Source organism: Acomys russatus, chromosome 5 (assembly GCF_903995435.1).
Source record: "Acomys russatus chromosome 5, mAcoRus1.1, whole genome shotgun sequence".
Taxonomy (NCBI): domain Eukaryota; kingdom Metazoa; phylum Chordata; class Mammalia; order Rodentia; family Muridae; genus Acomys; species Acomys russatus.
Genome location: NC_067141.1, coordinates 15,712,206 through 15,737,071, shown reverse-complemented (window position 1 = coordinate 15,737,071; position 24,866 = coordinate 15,712,206). Strand labels below are relative to the sequence as shown.

The 24,866-nt window shown below is 45.7% G+C and overlaps 1 protein-coding gene across 1 annotated transcript in view; it reads right to left on the bottom strand.

Moving 5' to 3' along the window:
- Dock1 (dedicator of cytokinesis 1) overlaps nucleotides 1-24,866 on the bottom strand; it is a 508,411-nt gene that overhangs the window by 35,747 nt on the left and 447,798 nt on the right. Inside the window, exons 36-40 of the mRNA XM_051145486.1 lie at nucleotides 20,626-20,666; nucleotides 19,090-19,180; nucleotides 15,358-15,477; nucleotides 3,139-3,228; nucleotides 2,264-2,368 (exon numbers count right to left, since the gene is read on the bottom strand). Of these exons, the coding sequence (XP_051001443.1) occupies nucleotides 2,264-2,368; nucleotides 3,139-3,228; nucleotides 15,358-15,477; nucleotides 19,090-19,180; nucleotides 20,626-20,666 (447 nt within the window). The remainder of the gene's footprint in view (nucleotides 1-2,263; nucleotides 2,369-3,138; nucleotides 3,229-15,357; nucleotides 15,478-19,089; nucleotides 19,181-20,625; nucleotides 20,667-24,866) is intronic.

Here is a 24,866-nt window from a genome sequence, read left to right as displayed (position 1 = left end):
AGGATGCAAAAAAGCGAAGGGCTTGATTTATGGAGAGAAACAGTGCCAAGGGGACAGCCAAATAGCTCAGCGTCTGCTCTCTCGGCAGCGTGAAGTCGCTAAACATTCCACCCACTTTTTGGTAACTGGTAATGTCATTGTCAGACTGACCCCTGCCAGGCGAGCTGTGAAGAGGAATGGATATATTGCTGCAGCCCCACAGAGTTATTCAGGTGTGTCGGGAAAGCCAGCTCAATATTAATCAAGCACGTTAAACTCTTTATTTTTACTTCACATTTTGTCCTTTGATGGTGGAAGTGACCCAGGATGGTCCCTGGAGCCTGCAGGATCCAGTGCTCTGGCCTGTATTGCCGGGTGCCTCCCCAGGGGCATTGCGTCACATGCTCAGGCCGGCTGCTGCCTTGCTGTTGGAGATAGATAACTATATTCATGGCTGGTGGCCCCTGCATCATGGGGAAACTCGGTGCCTGAGGCCCAGACTCTGCTGGTGGCCCCTGGATCACAGGGAACTCAGTGCCTGAGGCCCAGATTCTAACATGCCACGGGCAGGAGTGTGCCCAGTCCAAGATTTGCTTCTATTGGGCAACTTCTACTATATGCTTTTTTGTGGTTGTTGTTGTTGTATTTTGTATGTGCATGTGTGTGTGTGTGTGTGTGTGTGTGTGTGTTTTGAGGGGGTACCCATGGGTGTGTTTGATCATAGTGATCATATATCAACCTTGGTTGTCTTTCTTCAGGTTGTTTTGAGACAAAAACAGTCATAAAAACATGTCACGAGACTGGAAAATCAACAACGTCTTTTTTCAGAAGTGTGAACCAATTTCCCTCGTTGGCCGGACAACATTTATTTACATTACCCCAGCGCCACCTGGATATTGGAGATGCTTGTCTAAAAGGGCATCGTGGCTATTCCTCTAGTTATGTGTCCAGTAACACTAAGCTTTCCAATGGAGGGGATGGATTCAGTTTCACTGTGGTTGTGAAAATCTGTTTCTAAAGTCTCATAAAATTAACAATATTTATGTTCATAGCATCACTGTTCATATCAGCCAAAAGACAGAACTAACTCAAATGTCCATCAGTGGATGAGTGAACAAAATGTGTATGTCCACACAATGGAATATTACTCTTCCTTGAAAAGGACTTCGGTTATGATGCATGCTACCACATGGATAAGCCTTGTTGCTATTATGCAGAGTGAAAATAAGCAAGACACAAAACCCAAGCCCGAATTGTATGAGGCAACTAGGTGCTGACTCCCAGGGGCAGACAGAACAACACTGGGTCCTAAGGCTGGAAGTAAAGAAATAGGTAAGGGGTATGAAGTTTCAGTTAGTTAAAAAAAAAAAAAGATTTATACACACATATGCATATGTATATATTCACACACACACACACACACACACACACACACACACACACACGTGCGCGCGCGCGCACCTGTGGAAGCCAGAGGAAAGTATCCAATCCCCTGGAGCTGGAGTTATAGGAGGGTTTGAGCCACCTGACCTGGGGGTGGAGACCTAACTCTGGTCCTGTGGTAGAGTAGCAAGTGTTCCTAACTGCTGCGCTACCTCTCCAGGCCCAAGTTCTAGTTTTCTAAGTTGAGAAAATTCTGGCACTAGATGGTGGTGATGGCCTCTGTGTGTGTGCTCATGCCACTGAACTGCACAACTCAAAATGGTCCAAACAGTAAATTATATTGTGTGTGTTTGTGTATACAGATGTTCGTGTGTGTGTGTGTGTGTGTGTGTGTGTGTGTGTGTGTGTGTGTGTACACTCATACCACAGAATGTATGTGAAGGTGATAGGAGCCTTGGGTGTTGATCAATGCCTTGTACCTTTATTGTTTACAGACTAGCTAGCCCGGGAGCTTCCAGAGAGTGCCCTGTCTCCACACCCTATCTTTGGTAGGCTTGATGGCATGATAGACATGCGCCATTGTGTCTGGTTTTACTTAGGTTCTGGGGATCTGCACTCAGGTCCTCACTCTTGTGGCAAGCGCTCTGCCTACTGAGCCATCTCCCCAGCTTCCTATGCACACTTTGACACAACTAAACACACACACAAATCTCTGAGGAGAGTTCTTCCAGCAAAGAAAAGCACACAAAAAGCCTACTATATGTAGCCAGAGTCCTCATGTAATTGAATGTCCTCAGTCCTCAGTCCCTCTCTGGCACTCCAGTCAGCATATGAGTTTGCAGTGCAAATCACTGGGACTGGAAGTGGCTGCTCACTTGAGAGCAGGAAGCCTCAAGCTCACCCGAAGGAATGAAGGGAATCCTTGCCCGTAGTAGCCAACGGCGAAATAGTCTGGCTTGGGTCTTATCACTTTGACAATGTTCTCATAAAACTGCGCCTGCTTTTTCTGGAAGGAAATATGAAAACTTATTTCAGAGTTGAGAAAAGGATTGGAGCACCCTCCCTTCTGAATTCTTCTTGGGCGCCTGAGGCCTATACCTGAATGAATCTCACTGGTAGTTTTCACATAGTTTTTGATGCTGTCAAGTAAAGTGACCTAAAGAAGCCACACTCAGTCACTAGTTGTCCTTTAGGCGTATTTTCAGTAATCCAAGAAAATGATTTTCCATTCCTTCTAGTGGCTTTTATTTTTATTTTTTTAAGGATACAGATCAGATGCTGGGAGAATTTGAAGGACAGAATTATTCTACTCTATATTACAAGCAAACATTTCATTATAAACACGGTCTGCCGTGCACACGAAATATGGCACAGCTGAGAAGGCAGCCACTAAAAATTTCAAGGGTGTCGTGGCATGACAAGGTTCTGATCACTACCTGCCAGGCTCCTCTTGTGGAAAGATTGAGGGCTTTAAACTAGCAGAAACTCTCAGAGGCTCGGGCTGCCAAGACCCCTGTACTTAGGACGTCAGCCCTGTAATGCATTTCTAATGGAAGATTTCACTTCTTGGCCTTCTTGAGAATAAAAAGTGAATTTTCACGAGCTGGGAATCAGCCAGCAGTTAAAGGACAGCTATCTCCTAAGATAATACCAAGAGGGCAGGTCAAAGCCAAGAGAACATCTGAGGTGGACCCCAAAATGAAAGCTGGATGAAAAAAACCTGGGCAGAAAGCAAAACCAAACCCACAACAACCAAAACCAAAGCAAGGGCCCTACCAGCAATTCACTCAGCTGTTGATAATCAAACATCTCCGTTTCGTACTGCTCCGCAAGCTCCTTGCCCAGGGCGATGGCTTCTTCCCACATCTGTGAGTGACACAGAGAAAACAGAGAGACCCAAGGATGAATCATGAATTACGCCAAACAGTAAACTCGTTTATTCACGATGAGGCATCCAGAAATATGCTAGATTGACGGACACGCTGGGGAATCGGGCAGGAAATATACAAGTATTTTCTAGAGGTTCCAGCCTTTTGGCTCAGGATCTGCAGGCTTGACTAAACTGCTCAACCCGAGGCTCATCCATCATGCCAGCTCTTCCCACAGCAAGGCAGTTGGCTGGCCCATCACCACCGATCCTCATTCTCCTGCTGCCAGTAATGGCCGTCAAGGACCATCTGTCAGGGCAGCCTAGGAGCCAGGGAAGCGACACCACAGGGTGAAGACACATTGCTAGGAACATCTACTATGTGGCTACCTCCCAAATGTTCCTACTGCACAGCCATCATGTTCCAGAGTGACACTGCCAGAAATGCCATGCCAGTTCAAAGCTTCAGAGCGCTTGCTTTTTCTGGCTTTTTTGCACATGTGAGTCCTGGCAATATTTGAAAAGGGGACTTTCCTATGGCAAGTAGTTTGAAGATGCTTCTCCAAATAACTTACAATACACTTTTACTTATTTTACATTTATTTAATTATCTATCTATTTATTATGTGTGCATATGCATGTGAGTGTTAAGTTCCCTTTGAGGTGCGACGCAATGGAGCCTACTAAACACTATAGGTATAGCCTGTTGTGAGGCACCTGGTGTGGGTGCTGGGAACTGAACTCAGGACCCTTTAAGAACAGTGTATACTCTTTAATAGATGAGCCATCTCTCCAGGCCCTGAGCATCATCATGATGATTATTAGCATTTTCAAGATGTGGATAAACCTTGACACACAGTAGTTTGATTGTAGGCCTGGCTCTCCCTTGGGAAAGGTGGGTTGCCTGAGAAACACTGGACACTGGGAGGTAGAAGCTCCCCTAAGATGCCTCCCACTTGCTGTCAGCTCTCCTTCAGTGACCTAGAACTTTCCCTAAGGTACTAAAACTGGACCATGCTTTTCTTCCCTCCCCAGGGGCAAGGGCTGGGTGTCACTCTTGACACCAGCGAACATTATCCTCTCTTCCTCAAGGCTCAGTAAACAGAACTGCAGGTTGTCAGGAAATGACCAAGTTCAGACCGTTCTCAACAAACTGTAATCCTAGCCTCAAATTTCTACATTTCCACAGTGCTATCATTCCCAGATCACAGTCATCCTCACGAGAGCTACGTATTCTTGCCCACTAATAGCGGGGCGGGGGCGGGAGATGAAGACCTACTGGTGGCAACCCCTCTCTGAGAAGGGCATAGATCAGTGGTTCTCAACATCTGGAGTGGACCCCTTGGGGGGGCAGTGTCACATATCATCTATTTTGCATATCAGATATTTATATTACAATTCATAACAGTAGCAAAATTACAGTTATGAAACAACAACAAAATAATTTTATGGTTGGGGGGATCACCACAATATGAGGAACTGTATTAAAGGGTGGCAGTATTAGGTCACTGGTATAGATGATCGTAGTGGGAGCAAAATAAAAGTAGGGCCTTTTGGCAGCTTCTAGCTGACATGATGTCCAGCCAGCTTCTCAGCTGTCCGGTAGGGAGAGTCATTTCCAGGGTGCAGACCAGGAATCTGGGGATCAGGGAGGGAAGGAGCTTGCTCAAGGTCACAGAGCAGATCTATGATGGATTTGCATCCTCACTCTTGAAGATCTCATGCCAGCACTTCCAGAGCTGTCAGTTGGCACCCCCCTGGCACAGAGCCCTTCTGCCTGCTAGGATGGACCCACCACAGGGTTTGGTTATTATTGACTCACCCAACCTCCCAAAGGGCATGCCTATAATCCCACCCACAGGTGACACTCTTTTCATACCCACTATTTTATAAACTACACCCCACCCCAGCCTCATGGGCATTTTGAGACTGTGTGTCCCATAGCTCCAGGCTAGCCTCCAATTCATGATGTAGCTAAGGATGGCTTTGAACTCCTGATCCTTCTGCCTCCACCTCCCAAGTGCTGGGGTGACAGGAGTATGCCATTATGCCCAATACCACTTGGTATTCTTGATGAGAGAGAGGAACAAAATGTGACTCTGAATTAATGGAGGCATTTTTAATACTTTGAAGAGCAAAGTCAAGGTATGTTCCTGGTGGGTTTCGCATAGAGGGAGGCCTGCCTGAAGAGGAGGCTGGAAGGAGGCAGGGACACCAACCATGTCAAGGCTTTACACTTCGCACCTGTTCCCTTTGGTCTGCTGTTATCTCATATTCTCTGTGTGCCCACGTCCCAGAGGACCACACTCTCCCCTGTAATGTTTCTTTTAGGCACCATGACCCACGCCTCCCTTTGCATGTTTCCACTTCAAAGACAGCATTCCCTTTCCTTGTAGGTCTCCTTTAGCAGGTTGTTCTTTACTTTCTGCAAGCTAATTCACCTTCTCCTACTTAGCTGCTCGGGTTTTTCAGCCCTCTAATTCATTCCCGAGCAAAAGCTTAATCTGTCTTGATCCTAAATGACAGATGAGGTCCTTTAAACACATTGCCGAGTAATTGTTTTTAAAAGAAATATAGGCCTCAAGTAAATATCTTATCCTGCTCACCCTGAGGTCTCATGGTTGCGTTTCCTATCAGATTTTCTATAACTACACAATGCCCCCCCCCCCACATGCCACTCCACTTGCATTAAAGGATTCCACACTGGGCAGATTTTCATCTGTTTTTAATTGGACCAGGGCTCTATAGGGAATGTGGGCAGTTCATACTTCCAACACGAATGCCTTGGAAAATATTTCAGTACCACAGAGGAAGCAGATTCAATATGATCTAGATTTAGATTGTCTCAGAGAAAGAATCAGTTTGACCTTTAGTGACTGAACCCTGGGCTCAGCTCCATTCTTACAAGAGCTACAGGCTTAGCAGGCTTGAACAGCCCCCAAATGAATGCCTGGACTCGCAGACAACTTTATTTTCTGATCCGAGGTCCTTAATCCAGTTTATGGCACCTGGGGAGCTGTGAGCTACCATCTGCAGGGGGGGTTGGGGTGGGGGGGCGCATCTGGCCTCTGCTCCTCCCTTTCCTAAGATGGCAATCTTTCCTGTCTTCCCGGTTTCAGCTACACACCGAAATCTTTCCTTTCTGATAAAACACCTTTTCGGTGTCAAGACAGTGGCAGCAGAGGACGATGGGGAGATGGCTTCACGGGGGAAAGTGGGTGGCAGCCACGGAAACAAGACAACGTGTGTTCAATTCTCAGAACCCACATGGAAAGCCAAGTAGGGGACTTGAGCGACAGCTCAGTAGGTGAGAACACTTGACGGGCAAGCAGGAGGAGCTGAGTTCAAATCCCCAGCCCTCATGCAAAAAAGTCTGGCATGGGCTCAAACAACCGTCTATCTCGAAGTTCCGTGGGAGATCTTGTCTGCTGAGAAAAAGGGAGAAAAGCAACAGAGCAAAACATCACACACACACACACACACACACACACACACACACACACACACACACACGGTGGTGGCAGAGAATATATCAGGTATTGATTGCTCACAGGCAGACATGAAGGGGATGCTTGGAATGCAGATTCTCCAGGGTGGTGGAGTAGCAACAGATGCAAAGACAGGTGTCATTCAGGGACAGAAGATCCTTCATCCTTAACATGGCTGACTCACTGGGACTGCCATGGGTGACTCTGGTTTAGTGCACTTACTGGCTGTGACCAGCTCCCTAGCAGAGGTGTTGTATATGAAGCCTGACTTTCAGCCATTTTTCCACTGCTCATCCGTTTTCCCTGGCAGTTATCGGGAAGTCACACTCAATTACCTCCTGAATTTCCAGAGTCCCACACAGCTCTCTGCTGTTTAATGGATGAGGATCAATGTTGTGGAAGAGGCCATAGCTCTCTTTGAGGTCCCTCTGCACCAGAGGGACCAAGTGGCCGAGGACCAGCAGGAGGGCCTTCACACTCGGTGCGCAGCCTTCTAGTCTCCAAATCTGCACAAGGGACCACTTACACCTGTGAGGCAGGCCTATCCATGTCCACCTGTGTGACAAGCTCAAGGAAAGTTTTGCTATTTATCCACTCTTAGGGAACTCTGACGCTAGCCATGAGTCCCCGGAGGCCAACTCTGCCTATGTCTGTATACATCAGAATGCAGAGTGGCCTGTGGCCCGCAGTAGGCTTGTTAGTGGAGAAACTTCTCTGTCATCCTATGGACTAAAGTGCGACAACACTGTTCTTGGTCCTGATGCTCTGACAAAAAATAGTTCCCTTAAACAGTGTTAAATCCCAAAGAACTGGAGACCTCAGTAAACAGGTGCCAGGTTTGGTTTGATGAGACAGACTCCAGTTCACACCGAGATCTTGCAAAGCCTCAGAATGAATTTATGACAGGGTTCCACAAGACTTACCCGCAGCCTTCCAAAATGGAACGTCAGAGGATGTGAAAAACGTCACCCTACTTAGAAACAAAAATCCAACCATCTCACCAAAAACGGAAACACATCTCCAAACCCTTATTTACAGCGCACAAGAATGATGCAGGCTGCTTGCGTTTTGTTTTGTCCCCCGCCCCCCGCAAGTTTGGCACAAGGCAAAGTGTGAACTTCATCAACTGCATCTTCTTCTAAAGGAGAGGCAGGACTCCAGTTTAAAATAACCGCAGGGCTTCACACATCACTGGTAGTAAATTATGCACTGTAGTCATTGTTAGTGGGACTTCAGGGACTTGAGAGACTGAGAGCCACAGCTACCTGGGCTAGGTCAGGCATCCATACTCTAAATTCTCCCAATAGCATGCCTGCTATTTTCAACTCTCATCCTCCTCAGAGAAGCCTGGTGATTTTTGGTGAGGTACTTGGATTAAGGGCTTCATTGAAAATTACTAGGTCTCAGCCAAACACAATAAGACAGACAATTTGGAGCAGCTTCAGAAAAGAACGCTCGCCTCCCAGATAAAGCCAAACAGAGGCTTTTGCAGGGAGAGACTCAGGTTGGGGTAAAAATGGAACAGGAAAGGAATCTGCAGTGATTGTTGGGCCGAGGAAGGAAGAAATGTTGGGAGAGTGAAAACAAGAGTGCACGGAAATGACATTTTGTGGAGAGAAAGGAGAAGATTAAGATGCCAACAGCTAGGCTGAAAGTCATTCAAAACTTTAGAGAATGGAAGAAAAAGCAAAAATAGAAGAGTGATTTTGTATGGGAGAAACACAGAAAACTAACAGGTCATGGGTGAATATGCCCAATATAAAAGGGCAAAAACTCCTGTTGGCCTTGCGGATGTCATGGCGCAAAGGAGGAGAGAGAGGCTATTTCAGAATTCAAGTCCAGCATCAGTGCGAGCCCTCTGTTAGGGCTTCCCTGCACAGAGGATGCTGCTGTAGACCGGAGAATGGGGCCTTCGACCTGGCCCTCCATCAACACAGCGTTCCAAGCCACATTGCCTGGGATGCTGCGGGCCCTACTTCCTCCAGGCTACCACCCAAAGTCCCAACAGCTCAAGGGTTTACACCACGTCACCATAGTAAGCCAAGTGAAGATTTCCTTAAGTGCAAAGAAAACCAGGCCAAAAGTTAGGAACTGTACCTAGGAGCCATGCCTGACCTATGCCTGTCTGAGACTGTGCCATCATTGGGCTTCCATCTTATCATCCTATTAAAAATGATGTTTAGAATATTTTAATTTAATTTTATTTATTGTTTATACACACATATACATACAAATGATACATGTAATAAAAAAAATTTTAGAAAGCATTTCTAAGTGCAAGATCAAGCAAGCTTGAGGTTTGAATGGTTATATGCATGCACACACACACACATACTCAGACATGAGCCTGGCCATGAGAGCGCAATTGGCAAATCGCATCTGTGTCCGGGCCTCCTGCGTGCTTGTCTGCTCACCCACTCAATAAGCTGCTGCCACCATTCAGACTGAAGGCGGCGGCCTTTATCAGATAAACAGGACAGTGCATAGTGATGGCCAGCCCTTCCCTTGCAAAGACCCGCCTTTGTCCCATTAGCAATCTTACTGTGCTGAGTGCTGTTCTGGAGTGAAGTTAATATGAGATTCAGGATGGAGAATGCAGGACTTTCGTTGGGGGATAATGGGGCCTGGATGCTTCAGACAGTGTGTCACGTGTGGGGAAGAGGAGCGATGCTTCTGAGGCCTCTCTGAAGGTGTTTGCTGCTCCAACAGGGGATAGAGGGGACTCATTTGCAAAAGAATAAGATTTGGGGGGAGGTTGGGGGGAGGCAGTGACACAGTTCTGGTGGTAGGGGCAAGAGTTCGACACTGGAACGTGGTAGAAGAGAGCCACTCCTACAAGTTGTCCTCTGGTCTCCGCAGACTGACGGTCTACATCAGGCTGGCCTGCGAGCATGTCTGTGAGGATGCCTTCATTGGTGTGAGACACCCTGCCCTAAATGTGTCAGACCAGATGAAAGCCCGCGGAGAAAAGAAAGCTTAGCTTTTTTTTTGCTCCATTGATCCTCAGTCTCACTGGTGAGCTCACCTATCCTGTTTGCTGATTCCTTCCCCGGAACCAGAACCAGTTTCTCTGGGCTTCCAACGTAAACTGAAGATCAGTGGGGTTTTGTTTTGTTTTGTTTTAGGTATTGAGCCTTGTTTGCTGAGCAACTACTAGGTTCTCAGCCTCTCTGGTATGAGAATAGTATTGTTGGACTACCCTGAACATATCCGTGCCCCTTTGGGGGTTGCATATCAGATATCCTGCACATCAGCTATTTATATTCTGATTCATAACAGTAGCAAAACTACAGTTATGAAAATATTATGGCTGGTCATCACCACACCACAAAGAGCTGTATTAAACGGCCGCAGCATTAGGAAGGTTTTCAAAACCTCTGGTCTAGAGGGCCCTGAGAAATACAGTCCCCCCACAGGCTCACGTGATCTCCAGATGGTGGCACTGTTTTGGAAAAAGTGAATGAGTCTTTACGAAGTGCTTGGGGAAGTGAATCACTGGGTGTGAGCCTCGAGGCTTAGTGGCTCAGCTCTACGTCCTGTCTGCCCTCTGTTTCCTGACTGGGTATAGTAGATGTAGTATGGCCAGCCTCCTTATGCTGCTGCTGTGCCTTCCCGCCATGTTGGATGTTGTTCTACCTTAAGCCATAGGGCAACATAAGCCCCTTCCTCTGTTAAGTTGCTAGTTGCCAGGTTCTTATTCAGAGCAGAGAGCAAAGCAACTAGTACAATGCTCCGAGGAATTAAGAGTGTCAGCTTTCTCGTAGGTGGCAAGGGGTGAGAGTGGGGAGAACCATCTTTCTCTTGCCCAAAATTGCATGGCCAGCGCTCACCCTTGGGGGTGGCTCACACGAACTGCTGCCATTAGGGTCATCAGCTCTACTATGCTACTCAGGTGAGGTGCAGGGCCTGCTCCATTGGGTGCTGTCGCAGGTGAAGGGCAGGGACAGCTCTCCTCTCCCACCTGATTCTGGGGTTGAGGGCGAAAGGGAGGTGGGGTCTATTTGCTTTCTTACACAGCACAGGAGCACTCACCCAAGGATGGTACCACCCACAGTGGGCAGGGTCCTTCCACATCAATCATCAGTTCCCCACAGGTTTGACTACAGCCCAATCTTATGGAGACATTTTCTCAACTAAGTTACCCTCTTTTCATATGACTCTGGTCTGTGTCAAGTTGACTAAAACAGAGCTGCAACAACAGACTCAAACCAATCAGGGCAATAGGCATGAAGGATGTTGGTTCTAAATGATTACTAAGCATTCTAGCCTGTAGAGCAGACTTATTCCCCAAATAAAAGTGAGTCAAAATCTTGAATAGTATGTCAGGCTAGCAGCATCTCCCCCACCCCCCACCCCTACTCTCACAGGACACTGGGACTCATTGTGAAGCACTTTTCCTATGAAGTCCTGCCATCCAAGATCTCTCCAAACAGAAGAACGATACTCAACCACAGAGAAGCCAGGATGAACACCAGAGCCAAGTTCTCTTAGATAGCAGTTCTTGTATCTGTAGCTTTGAGGAGCAACCCCATTAGATGGACACTTTTCTTAGTACACGTGTCACTTGGGCAAAGTCAAGATTAACAGCTCTAGGGATGGCAAAATGGCTCAGTGGGTAAAGTGCTTGCTGGACAAGCACAAAGACCTGTTTTTGGACCCCTAACACCCACCTAAAAAGTCAGGTGCTATGGTGTGTATCCATAACCCCAGAACTGGAGAGGCAGAGACAGGTGGACTCCAGGGCTTTCTGGCCACCCATTCTAGCCAATCAAGGATCTCTAGGTTCATGGGGAACACCCCATCTCAAAAAATAAAAATAAAAACAAATAGGTGGACAGTAATAGAGGAGGACCTCTCTGAGGGCTGCGATATGAGCCCAAATGGGTGACTGCACTCACATGTACACACACAGATTAACCACTTTATATGCCCTGAACACACTTATCTATAACTCCCCTATTGATCAAATCTGTGGGGGCATGGTGGGACCAGGTTCCCCTCATGCTGTCCTGTCCTCCTAGGTACTTGCACAGCCCTAGACGGTCTATATGACCTTGTTATTTGCCCCAGCAGATGACAAGGGCAGAAGCAGTTCCCTCCTACTCCTTTCTTGGTTGCATCTACCTGAGCAGAAGTTCAGCTTGCCTGGGCTTAGTTCAGGGACACAGCCACAGAGTGTGTGAACAGAAGTGGGCAGGGTTGTTTGGAACGCTGGGGAGTTCCAAGTGAAACCTCCAGAATACTCTGAGCCATCCCAGCCTGCATACAAGATAATGGCTTCCTAAAACACATCCTGCTCGCTGATTTGAAGATGGACCCTTTGCTGCCAGCTCATTACCCAGGCACTGTTCACTCTGTGCTCAGGAGTTCTCACCAGCACCTGCACTGTAGTTTTGTGTGGATGGGCAGCGCGGCTACTACTTAACATTCTGGTGGAAATGTCACGGGCACTCTGAAATGGCTTTCCAATCTTGTTGTTTTATCAATACAATTGGAATGGCAGCTGGGAACACAGCCCTCCCAAGCTCACTCTGACTCAAGGTCAGCCAACGGATCACGTCACCATGGTCTTCTTTTTGTTTCTACAACATGGGGACATCTGAGGACAGTTCTTCCACTGGCTTTCCTTTTTTGTCTATACTATTTTGTCACATGGCCTCTCTCTCTCTCTCTCTGTCTCTCTCAACTCATTATATTTTTAAATTCACTTTGCAACCCTATCCCTCCTCACCTCCCAGTCCCACCCTCCTTCTCCCTTCCCCTATTTCTCAGAAAAGGGGAGCTTCTTCCCATCCACCCCAGCTCATCAAGCCATATCAGAACTGAGCATGTCCTCTTCCCCTGTGACTTGGCAAGGTAGTCCACCAGGGGGAAGTAATCGAAAAGCTGGCAAGAGAGTCCACATCGGGACAGCTCCCACTCTCTTTACTAGAGGACCACATAAGCCTGAGCTGCTAATTGGCTACATCTGTGTAGAGGGCCTAGGTCTACACGTGCATGGTCTTTGGTTGGTGCTTCAGTCTCAGCAAGCCTCTCTGGGACCTGGTTAGTTGGCTCTGTTGGTCTTTTTGTGACGCTCCAGTCACCTCCAGGTCCTTTTCTCTTTCTCCTCACTTTTTCATAAGGCTTCTTTCTCTCTCTTTCTTTCTTTCTTTCTTCCTTCCTTTCTTTCTTTCTTTCTCTCTTCCCAGAATTATGGGAAGCACAGCTCCACTCCACCACGAGCTTTCTAGTGACACTGGTCCTCACTCAAGATAGTTGGATGTCCTGGCACATTGCAGTTGGATACCCATGCTTTAAACTGACTGCATTCATTTTTGCTCCTTCATGTGACTTTTTTTTAAGACGAACTATTATTTTTATAGAAAAAGTTATCAGGCTATCATCTTTCATTAAAAACAAGCAAGCAAACAAATTTGCCTTGTGTCTCTCATTCCTGAGGCCCATGGTCCTATCGGAAACAAGCCATTCTCAAGGAAGGAAGTGCTGCTAAACGCTGGGCACCCATTTGTTTGATCATCTAGCCACCATTCAGCAGGCATGCAGTAGACACACCACTCTGCGCACTAGGCATGCTGGGAGAATAAACAAATGAGGCATCTGTTTCCAGTGCTCATAGCCTCCAGTCAGCCACTACAGAAGCATGCATGGAAACTTCTTGTAGTAAAGTAAGTTCTCCAAAGGCAGACAGGGGCTTGCTCAAGGGTGAGGAGGAGGTAGCATTTAGGCTGAGGCAGAAAGGACTGTGGGGTGAACAATAGACAGCTACTGGGCAGAGCAGGGAGGCTGGAATATTCCAGACTCCAACAAGTGTGGCTGGAACACAGAGTTAGGTGGAGGGGCAAGACAGGGAGATGAAGCCAGAGAAACTGCAATGTCTAAGGCCCTTCGGATCTGAGCTTCTCACAGAGAGTCTGATTATGGTAAGCCTCGGAGGCACATGTTCCTCAGACTTAGTGGACCTCTGCTTTCCTTGGCCTTCCTGTCTCAGATCTGGACTTGTCCTTCACAGCTCCTGGCTACCCTTCCCCCAGCATACCACAAACCCACAAAGCTTCAGGCTGTATCTGCTGTGTTTCTCTAGTAATTTGCTGAGGAATGAAAAGCTCCAGGCCCAGCTGAGGGAACATGAGTAGGGGCCCAATGGTGAAGGCTTCCTGTCTCTACATCCTGCCAGTCTACCATAGGGCCACATAGAATTTACCTTCCAAATGGCCTGGCTGAGGAATCTGGACTTTTCCTAGTGTCAAGAGTGACAGGTAGCATAGGCCTGTCATCGTTGCTGCTCAGAACGCTGAGGCAGGAGGATTACAAGTTCAAAGACAGCCTGGGAAGCTTAGTGAGATGGTGTTTTGAAATGAAAAGGCTAACAGAAGGAAAGGGCACCATACCTCAGTGGCAGAAGACTTGCTCAGCATCTAGGAGGGTCCTGGGTTCAATTCTCAGCAACACACACACACACATACACACACACACACACACACACACACACACACACCATTCAAAACCAAGGCAAACAATCACTTCAGATACAGAGAAAGTCCTGAGCTTATGCTCACAGAGAGTCTACTAAATGGTCACCTTTAACAGGGTTTGGTTCCTGTGAATGACAACCAAGGGACAGCGTCCTTCTGTGCAACACAGGTGCTGCTATGGGCAGAAATGCATATCCAGGATGATACGTGCAGTCCTAAGGCCTGGTACCTATGAGTAGGAGCTTCATATGGAAACAAGCATTTTAGGCACAGTTTCAGTTCTATGGAGCAGGGTGGGCTCCCTGCCAGGGACTGCCTGGTGTCCTTGTAGAAGAAGGAATGGACACAGGCATACCATGACCACATGGAGGACCCAGACAAGTGGGTGATGGGTCAGCAAGGGAGCAAGTACCAGCGACAGCCCACCATCACCATGCCTGCCATAAGCCACAGACACAAAGCACATAAGCCTGGAAGGCCTGCAGGGAGCATGTGCTCATATACACCTGGACTCCAGGCTTAGAGCTCCAGGCACTGAAAGGTGACACGTTTCTGTTGTTCGAAGCATTCTGTCAGATGCTCGTTTTGGTGGGAGTCTTGCTGGATTTGTGCAGAATAGCCTTGACATGAATTAACAACCCCAAAAGGAGCTTGGGGGGGTCACCTTGGTTTTATGAATTTCTTAAGCCACAGTGGCTAGTTTCTATAGTGGCTAGGCATCTGACCACAAGGACAGTGATGAAGTGTAAGACAGCTGATTAAAACGATGGCAGCTTTCCCTTAACAGTCAACTGAATGTATCATTTACTTAAGCCAATTAATCTACAAACTGCCAAAGTGGAACAAAGCTTGTCTTGTCACAGGGTTAATATTTTTTCAGTGACAACCAAAAATTGCAAGATGCCAAAGGCTCCAAGCACACAGACATGTCCAAGCCATCCTCTCAGGCTTTACTATCCACAGAGCATCCAAAAGAGCTATTGATTTAAAAAAAAAAAAAATAAAAGATTTCTTATAGGCACAAACTGGAGGAACATACACAAAACACCTCCTTACACAATACGTAATATATTTCTGGTTCTGCAAACATGTGTTAAGAATTGTGCTTCCAGCGCTGTAGGAGGCCATGTGTGAGAAAGAGACCAACAGATGGTATGTGTCTTACCTTGCCTTTGTCAAAGTAGTGGATAATTTCTTGGTAGAGCTGCTCTTTCAGCTGTCCTTGTGTTGTCGCCTGGAACCCATCCCGCTGAGTGAGGTGGGCTGCACACACGTCCTCTGACCACTGTGGTAAAAACGAGGAATGAACAATGCTGAGGTAGGAGCATGTTCAGTAATGTCACTGAGCACCAAGCCAGTCATTGAGTATGCATAAGAATTTGATTCCAGGGACCCAGTGCTACTGTCATCAGACTGCCCAGGCTTGGGAATGCCAGGGGCATGTCCCTGGAGAAAGGCAGATGAGATGGCAGATCCAGACTTGCCTGGGCGTCAAAGCTTACAAACAACTTCCTGGTAGCCAGGTGTACTAGTAGTGACTGTTTTCAGTGGGCCATGAGAGGCCTCACTCCTTGGTTAGAAGTCACTCAACACCTTAACAGACAATGTGTGTGGATCACAGGTCATCCAGAAGGGAACTCCATAGTCTACCAAGATCCTTAAGGCCACCAGCTGTAGGCCTGCTGCCTGGCACAGTCTTCATCAGCATTTGTGGAAGTTCTGGCCAGTTTTGTGTAAATTGAAGAGGCGCCATGGCTAGGGCCATATGACAGGCAAAGCATGTAAACCCCTCAATATTCACTTAGCAAACCAGTGTTTGTATGGACTTCAGGAGCAATGAGCAGATGCTTCTTGAGGCCTTCCCATGTGCCTACAGGTCAAAGAGAGGCCAGAAGCCTTACCCACAAGAGCGCTGAGCCACCCAGAGATTGTCATCACACAAGTGCATTATGGGATATAATAGCCCTGAAGAAGATCTCATAGGCATCTACGGGTGTCAGGTGTGACTCTGCATGGTGTGGCCTGGGAGGCTCAGAGGAGAGTACAGCAGGCATGAGCTTCTCAGGTGGACCTGTAAGCTGCAATGTGATCCTGTGTTAAGACAGGACAGTAAGGGGCTTACAAAGAAGCAATTAACTCTCAGGCTGTGGTTCCCAAACAGTTTCAGGTGGGGAAGTGTGGGATGTCCTAGTGAACTTAGTGCTGTCGTTAAACTATGGGATCAGCTATGGTGACACTTGTTAGAACCATGACAGACAAGGGGACCAGGGCAAGCGCCTGGGTGGTGCTGTGACATAGGACAAAGATGATCTGGCTTGAGGAGTCAGGCTCCTGTGAAGGTGGTGATACACCATCAGAGGCTTGCTTTCAGGCACATGTCCTTCCCAAAGTCAAGGGGCTTGGCTACCTCAAGCTGAACTCTGCAAGCCTGAGTTCAGTTCCCTAGCCCTAGGACTGTTGGGTAGGAGCAGAAGGACCTTTATATGGTCCACAAGATGCTCAAGTCAAAGGTGGACTTACAAGATTCCATCTGCAAGCAGAACTGAGAAATTCCTTAACCTGAGTTTGTGTCACACAGTTGGTTGTTTGGGAGGTAGACTTGTGGATGCAAACTTAAGACTTTGGTGATTCTAACATATAACTATAAGAACCAAAAGGTTAAAAAAAAAAAAAAAAAAAAAAAAAAAAAAGAACCAAAAGGTTCAGGCTTGGGTTTGTTGTTGTTGTTGTTGTTGTTTTTTTTTTTTTTTTTTAACTTATTTTTTGTTTTTTAGACTTTAACAGAAACATCTGGAATTAGGAAGGGGAAGTTTTCCCATGGAAATCTGACGATGAGTAAATTCACTGCTAAACTAAAGACTTGTGCTTTTAGTCATTCTCATCTTCAATTTAAAAATATAATAAAAAAAAGGATTGCATCTAAGAATCTTTTTACTTAATCAAAAGCAATATAGACCATCATGTGTAGTAAGTTGATTAATCAACATGAATTTGCATTGATAACAATATCAAACATATTTAGGGGAAAATCACAGAATGCAACAATATAAACAATATAGAGGCAGATTATGTTTCATTTACTACTGAATTGGAAAATTTGGAGCCCAGTGGAAGAGATGAAGCAATTGAAACTACTGATCCAGGCTGTGGAACAAGCTATCACAGAGCCTGTGACGAACCCATCTGTCCTCAATATAGCCAAAGATTAAGCAAATGGTATGCTTATGCATACACATGCAAGCACACACATATATATTTTACATCTATACAGACTTACAAGGTTTATGTTCTAAGAGTAGGAGCGGTCTGTCAAGCTGTTTTAAATTCCATGGTGTGAATAATAAGGTCTTCACATTTTGAAAATGATCCTGTTACTAAAACTTGGATTTCTAATAAATACAGACATTGGACTTTACAAAAGGAAATGGCTCTTTACAGATTCACTCCCCCAAATCTCTATATTCAAAAATGTGAAAGCTTTAAGTGGCCACAAAACAGGAGGGGTCCTTAGGCATACAGCCTACAAGACTGTGGAGAGGGAGTAAGAGTAAGCCACCTATTTGCCTTCTGCCTGCCAGAACCCTGCTCATCTTAGGTGTGTGTGTGCGTGTGTGTGCGCGCCCGCGTGTGTGTGCGTGCCTGCGCATGCACGGCACACACCTGTACTGGTTTCAGGATGAGGGCAGGGACTGAAGGCATCTGCCTGGGATTTAACTCTGTAACACTATCCTTCTTGACTCCCATGACCCAATGGGTATCTTCTAATGCACAATTTTAACATAATTTTCTCTTGTGAGTTTATCTCTCACTCCATTTTTGCTGTTTGGAAGGTTACCCTAGGTTTGGAAACACGGTTCATTGACTAAATGCTCTAAAGGTTCTTGTTAATCTAGTGCACACTTTTCTGACTTTTTTCTTAAAATAAGAATTTCATGCGATAGTAATCAAAGACTTGCTAAGATTCTGAGATATAAAACTTGAAGTGGCATAGCAGTTTCTCTGTCTATTCACCTGTCCATCCAACCTTGCATCTACCTGTGCATCTTCCTAGCCTGCACCTGTCCATCCATCTATCACTCATCAATCCTTCCACTTGTCTACCATCCAACATTCACCCATCCATGCATCTATTCTTCTCTCTTCCTCCACTTTCCTTCTCACATCCATCCATTTCCTCACTAATCTACCCATCCATCTGCCCACCCACCTGCTGTAGTTATTTTATGAGGACCTACTCTGTATTACCCCACCCACCTGCTGTAGTTGTTTTATGAGGACCTACTCTGTATTACCCCACCCACCTGCTGTAGTTATTTTATGAGGACCTACTCTGTATTACTAACTCTTCTGGAATTGGCCACGGGAAAGAACACAAAGGCATCAGCACAAGCAAAAGGCTGATGTCTTAGAGGGAGCTGAGTGATAAAGGAGCCTCCCAGAGTTGAAGGCTCTCCTGCTGCTGCTCATTAGCAACACTCTTTAGAGACTCAGACAGCTAACGCTGGTGTCCCGGTCTGCCTTCTGCCTCTGCCAGTGTGAGGAGGAGGATGACTTATCCTTCCTCTTGGCTGCTCTACCAGGGTCATTCCTTATTATCGATGCTGTTCTCCATCCTTAGTCCTGTCAACAAAGCGAGGAATTGCACACCATGACTCACAGTCGCTTCACAGCCCACTGAAGGTTTGCAAACTTGACACCTTGTTAAGTCGGCAATCAGCTGGGCCAAATCTGCAATCAGAGCCTTTCTTGAATATTTTTGTTTATGTCACTGGCTGTGGCCAATATCCATAAAATATTATGCCAGTGATTTACTAAAATTTGTTGTGGAAAACTGAAGTTTGGAATAAGCTTCAGAATTTATAAGAGCCGCATAGACGTGCGCTGTGATTTTTATTACCTTTAGAAGCTTCGCGTGGAGAAGCAAGGTGTAAGCCGCTTCTGTGTAGTTGTCACACTCTTTGTGCAGGTCGCAGAGCTTATATAAGTACCTGGTGAAGAAATAGGACTACATTCTTAAAGAGTCACAAGGTAATTTGTGTTGAGGACTGCAGGTGCTAAATTCGACATTCGACAGTAACTCATGGCTATACTTTCTTTTTACTATGTTCATAATTCATAATGCCTTGAAGACAGTGCAGAAATCACTAAGAAACTGACAAGAATGAATGTAATAGTAATAATATATATTCACACACACATATATATACCACAATATATAAATAAAAGCATATATTGGCATATACATATACAAATATATAATTTTAAGTCATCTTTGTAGGAAAAAGTGAGGATATATATATATATATATATAAAGGTAAGAATTTCATTGCAAGTTTCCTTTATTTATTTCATCTCTTCTAGTTGTATTCCTCAAAGATTTGAAATGAGATTAGACAATCTAGAATGTGCATTTCTTTTGAGTCAAAACACACACACACACACACACACACACTCCATAAAGATCTAAATTCACAAGATAAAAAAAAAAACCCGAGGATGACAGCAAAGGCGATCAAAAGAAAATCTGTGCTGTAGGAAGAAAGGGACGCTCTTTACTGCACACCTCAACACATTCTGGATCAAAGAAGCTGGTTGTTTTCCTAAGTTTATTATATTCATACGGTATGTTTTAAAAGGAAAAAAAAAAAAAAAGAAATCCAAAATGACACAAGTACACTCTGTGTAGTGAACACACAGTCAAGCTTTCTGTCACACAGATGACAAGCTAACCTCGTTCACTGAAGTGGTCTGTCACCTTGCTAATTAGTGACCACAGAACTTGAAAAGTGACCCAGAAATATAGTGTGTCACTCTAATCAAGTGCCTTGACAGCCCAATGAAGCTGGACATCAAACCCAGATCCTCTCCAAGGTAGGTAAGTGCTCCATCAGTGGCCTATGCCCACAGTATATCTGAAAAGCAAACAATGAACCAAGTCCAGCTGGCCACACAAGACATTTTTTCATTTTTGTGAGAGAAAGACACAGGCATGTGGGACTAGAGTAGTAGTCAAAGTAAGAGTAGACTGCAAAATTATACTGTCTACTTCTGGAAACTTTATAACCAAGTTTCTCATTTAATCACGTGACTTACTAGGGTGGCAGTGTGTACATAGAGGGCGCTGGCTCACTTGGCACCTGCATACCTTATATACATGTAAGATGATTACAACAGACACACAGAGTGCTGGTCAGCATGGCACACGTGTCCCTTATATACATCTCACAGTGGGTACCAGGCACACCAAGGTGCCGGTCAGCTCAGCACATACATACCTCATGTACACATCACAGTGACTATAACATACACAGTGTGCTGGCCAGCTTGGCGCACACCTACCTTGTATACATCTCAGAGATCACAGTGCACACACAGAGGGGGGCCACCAGAGTAACACACACACACACACACACACACACACACACACACGTACCTTATATACATCTCTTCTCTTTCAATTTCTTTGTAGAAATTCTGAAAAATTAAGCCATGGTATTGTTTTAAAAAAACAAACAAACTCCATTATGTAACACAATACAAAGACTGACAAAGCAAAAACAAACATTAAAACAACTCATCAAAATGGTCCCATATTGCAAATCGATGGAGAGTAGAGCTCTTTTTTTTTTTTTTAAAGATTTATTTATTATTTATACAGTGTTCTGCCTGCATGTGTGCCTGGAGGCCAGAGGAAGGCATCAGATCTCAGTGTAGATGGCTGTGAGCCACCATGTGGTTGCTGGGAATTGAACTCAGGATCTTTGGAAGAGCAGTCAGTGCCCTTAACCTCTGAGCCATCTCTCCAGCCCCCAGAGTAGAGCTCTTAATTCATCTGAGCGCTGAGCACCTCACACTGTACTTGACTTTTGCTTTCGTAATGATCACATCTCAAACGCTGTAGACACTTGAGGACTAAACCTATATCGGTCATTTGAAAGTCACTTGTCTTAAGTAAACTCAAGGTTCTGGCTGAAAGCATAGTCTCTTACTCATTGTAGTTAGTCTCATGTGAATAAGCAAGCCAACATTGGGAGTAAGGAAAGGCACCATCAATATGACTTCAGTGTTGTGTGGGCAGCCTTTGTGAGACACAAAGAAGAGTGGGGACATTCTTGTCCTCACATGTCCCAAACTATTAGCCACGTGTATTTAAAGGTAAAGATGCATTAATTACATAACACTGCCACACTGACTATTCCATGAGGGGCTGTTGTCACTGCTCTGAGCAGTGTTGAAGCAGACCTCCCTCCCACACGTCCCCCCCCTCCCGAGTTTCCCCTCCCCTCAGCCCCCAGTGGACTACAAGGTTTCCTGTAGGGACTGATGGATTCTCCTACATTTTTACAGTGATGGTCTCTGTGACCCTCACTCCCATCTCAGAGGCATAAGCTGTCCTTTATCTTCTGTCCTTGCTGAGGTCTGTTCTCTGTTTTGGACTTCAAAATCTCTCTAGAGTTGAATATATAATAAATATATTAACATAATATGTAATATTATACATAGTTATATAGACTATATATTTCTATATGTGAGCTTGACAGTGAGTGTTTGGAAATAGGAATTTAAAGGTATACACACACACACACACACACACACACACACATACACACACATATATACTTTAAATTATGTGTGTGTGTTTGTGTGAGTTTGTACAATAGCAGGATGTACTCCTACCCACTCAGCCACCTCTCCAGCCCTAGAGACAGGATTCTCACATGTATAATATCTAGTTTCTTGTGTCTCACTCCCATAGATTTACATTCCACATGGAAGTGCTCCAATGGGTGGAATCCGTCCTATTACCCCTGAGGATGGTGAATGACTAATGCCTCCCTCTTCAGGCAAGGACACAGGCTGCTTCCAGGTGAAAGAGTTAATAGTGTGAGGTCACCTCAGGACTTCTAGGTGGCACCCACCAGGAGCTAGAGCTGACTACAGCAACAGTAGGTGGGTACCACGTCAGCCTCCAAGTAAAGGAGAAAGGCATGCCAGTGTCATAAGCATGACTGCAGGTGTCATTCCAAAAGCCTGTTTTCCAGCTGTGGCTGCAGGTGATAAGAAGCCAAGTGCAGCATGGTGCCATCTCTCTACCAGGTCTTATGCCACCCTCACCCCACCCCGCAAGCAGAGATCTTGTTTAAAAACACACTGAAGTATTAGTCATCAGAATCTATTAATATGTCTTCCTTCTAGATGCTAAGCAGTCTCATAGATCCCCTTAAGGATCACAGAGTGTGTGCTAAAATCACATCCAGTAGGGGATAATTTTGAAAAGGTCTCCATACTATTTTTCCCCACAGGAAAATGTCACTTTGTACTTCTTGTCAGTCTCACTGGCACCAAGAAGGTTCATCCCTTAGGGCAGAGGTAAGACTCCACAGAGACCTTGAAATCAGGGCCAGGTGCTTCCCTGTGCCTAAAGGCGAAGGCCATCTTAGTAAGACAGTCTACAGATGAACAGAAAGAGGAGGCAGGTGGACAGACATCAGGGACAGACCTCAGTCATGGCAAGCCAGATGTAAGCCTATTTACATATTTACATTTCTTTAAAAAAAAACTTTTTGTCTTTTTTGGTGTTTTTTGTTTTGTTTTGTTTTTTAAGACAGGGTTTCTTGGTGTAGCCTTGGCTGTCCTGGACTCACTTTGTAGACCTCGAACTCACAAAGATCCACCTGCCTCTGCCTCCCTGAGTGCTGGGATTACAGGCGTGTGCTCCTGCACCTGGCTCTTTTTGAAGAACTTTAAAAAAACATATATTTTATTAATTTATTCATATTACATCTCAATTGTTATCCCATCCCTTGTATCTTCCCATTCCTTCCTCCCTCCCATTTTCCCCTTACTCCCTCCCCTATGACTGTGACGGAGAGGGACTTCCTCCCCCTGTGTCTGCTCATAGGGTATCAAGTCTCTTGAAGAACTTTTAATGGTACTTTCTCTGTGTCTGTCTCTCTGTCTCTCTCTCGCATGTTCTTTGAGAATTATACACAATATATTTTGATTATATTCATCCCTTCTGACTCCTCCCAGACTCACCCTCACTCTACCCTCCCAACCCTGTGTCTAAAATTATTTTAAACCCACCAGATCCAATTTGTATTGCCCAGATACTCCTGGACATGGGCCACACTGGAGTGTGGTTGTTTTGTAGGCACCAAACTCTTACAGGACCAGTGGCAGTGTATGACCTCAGAAAAATGGTGTTTTCTGCAAATAGAAGGGCAGCTGGACATTTGAGCTCACAGCAATTGTGGCAGCACACATGAGGCCCACAGAAACTCTAGCCAGATCCAACCCAAGCAAGGAGGGGAGGTGGGCCTGAACTCCCACCCCGCCAAGGAGCTGTTGGCAACTGAAAGCTGCCAGAAGAGGGAGAGTCCATTTCCTCTGAGGGTGAAGCACCTACTTAGATTTTTAACCTCACTAATTCTTCCCTGGTCATGGCCCAGTTATGGACGAGCTCTCCAAGTGATAGTTCACTGCGTGAAGGTGCTTTTGTTTCTGGAATTTCTTTCTGATTCTTGGCTTCTGCACATATCACCCATCTGCTCTTGCATATCGCCCCCTTTCTCATTAGAGTCCTCAGTTGTTTTAATCTTTTTGTATGTGCATGTATGTTTGAGCCCATGTGCATGTGCACACCTGTATATGTACATGTAGAGGCCAGAGGACCTCAGGTGTTGTTCTGCAGGCATCATCTACTTTTAAAAATATTTATTTATTTGTTTGTTTATTATGTGCATATGTGTGAATATATGCATGTGCGTATGTGTACAATGGCACACGATGACACATATGTGGAGGTGATAGGATAACTTGAGTGACATGTTTTCTCCTTCCATTATGTGGGTCCTGGGAGAGTGAACACGGGGGGTTGTCAGATATGGCAGCAGGCAATCTGCTGAAGAACTTGCCTCTCGTGTTTTTGAGGCAGGGACTCTCTCTGGCCTGGCTCTTGTGCTCCACCTCCCCAGAGCTGGGATTATAGGCATGTGCCACCACACCTAGTTTTGTTTTCATGAGTTCTGGGGCTCCAATGTACATCCTCAAACTCATTACTGACTGAACATCTCCCCAGTCCCCACACCAATAACTGTAAAACCTTTGGCTTGTCCATGTCTGGCTCTGATGGCTTCTCTGTCCCTTCAGTTATGTTCTTTGTGTTTAATCTGGCTGTTTTGTGCTAAAAGGAATGTGATGTCTAGCCAGGGTTTCTACTATCCTGGCTTTCAGCTCTAGCAGCTGTGACTTTGTGGATCTTCCTGCCTCTCCAGCTGAGACACTTGTTTGTCTAAGAAGGTGGATGCTAGAATTGTTAGTCTTTCAGCTTGTTCGGCTTTCTCATTGCTAAGAAGAGAGTGACGATTCCCAAGCTCTTTCCACAGCTGGCAGACATCATAGGTCTCCATGCTTGCAGAAGGGAAAACTCGTTATGAGAAATAGTGGTCATCAGCCTTAACAGTTTGCCCAGACAGCATAAAGAAGCTGTGAATGCACGGGAGCTTTCAGATGTTCCTCATGGCAAGACAGAGACTACACTGATGCTACGGGAAGCAGAGAGCAAAATGGCCCTTGCTTTACTGTTTATTTCTATGAATGTATGTATGTCTGTGTCAATGCATGAGTGTCATTGGAGGTCAGAAGAGGGCATGGGATCCCCTAGTGCTGGAC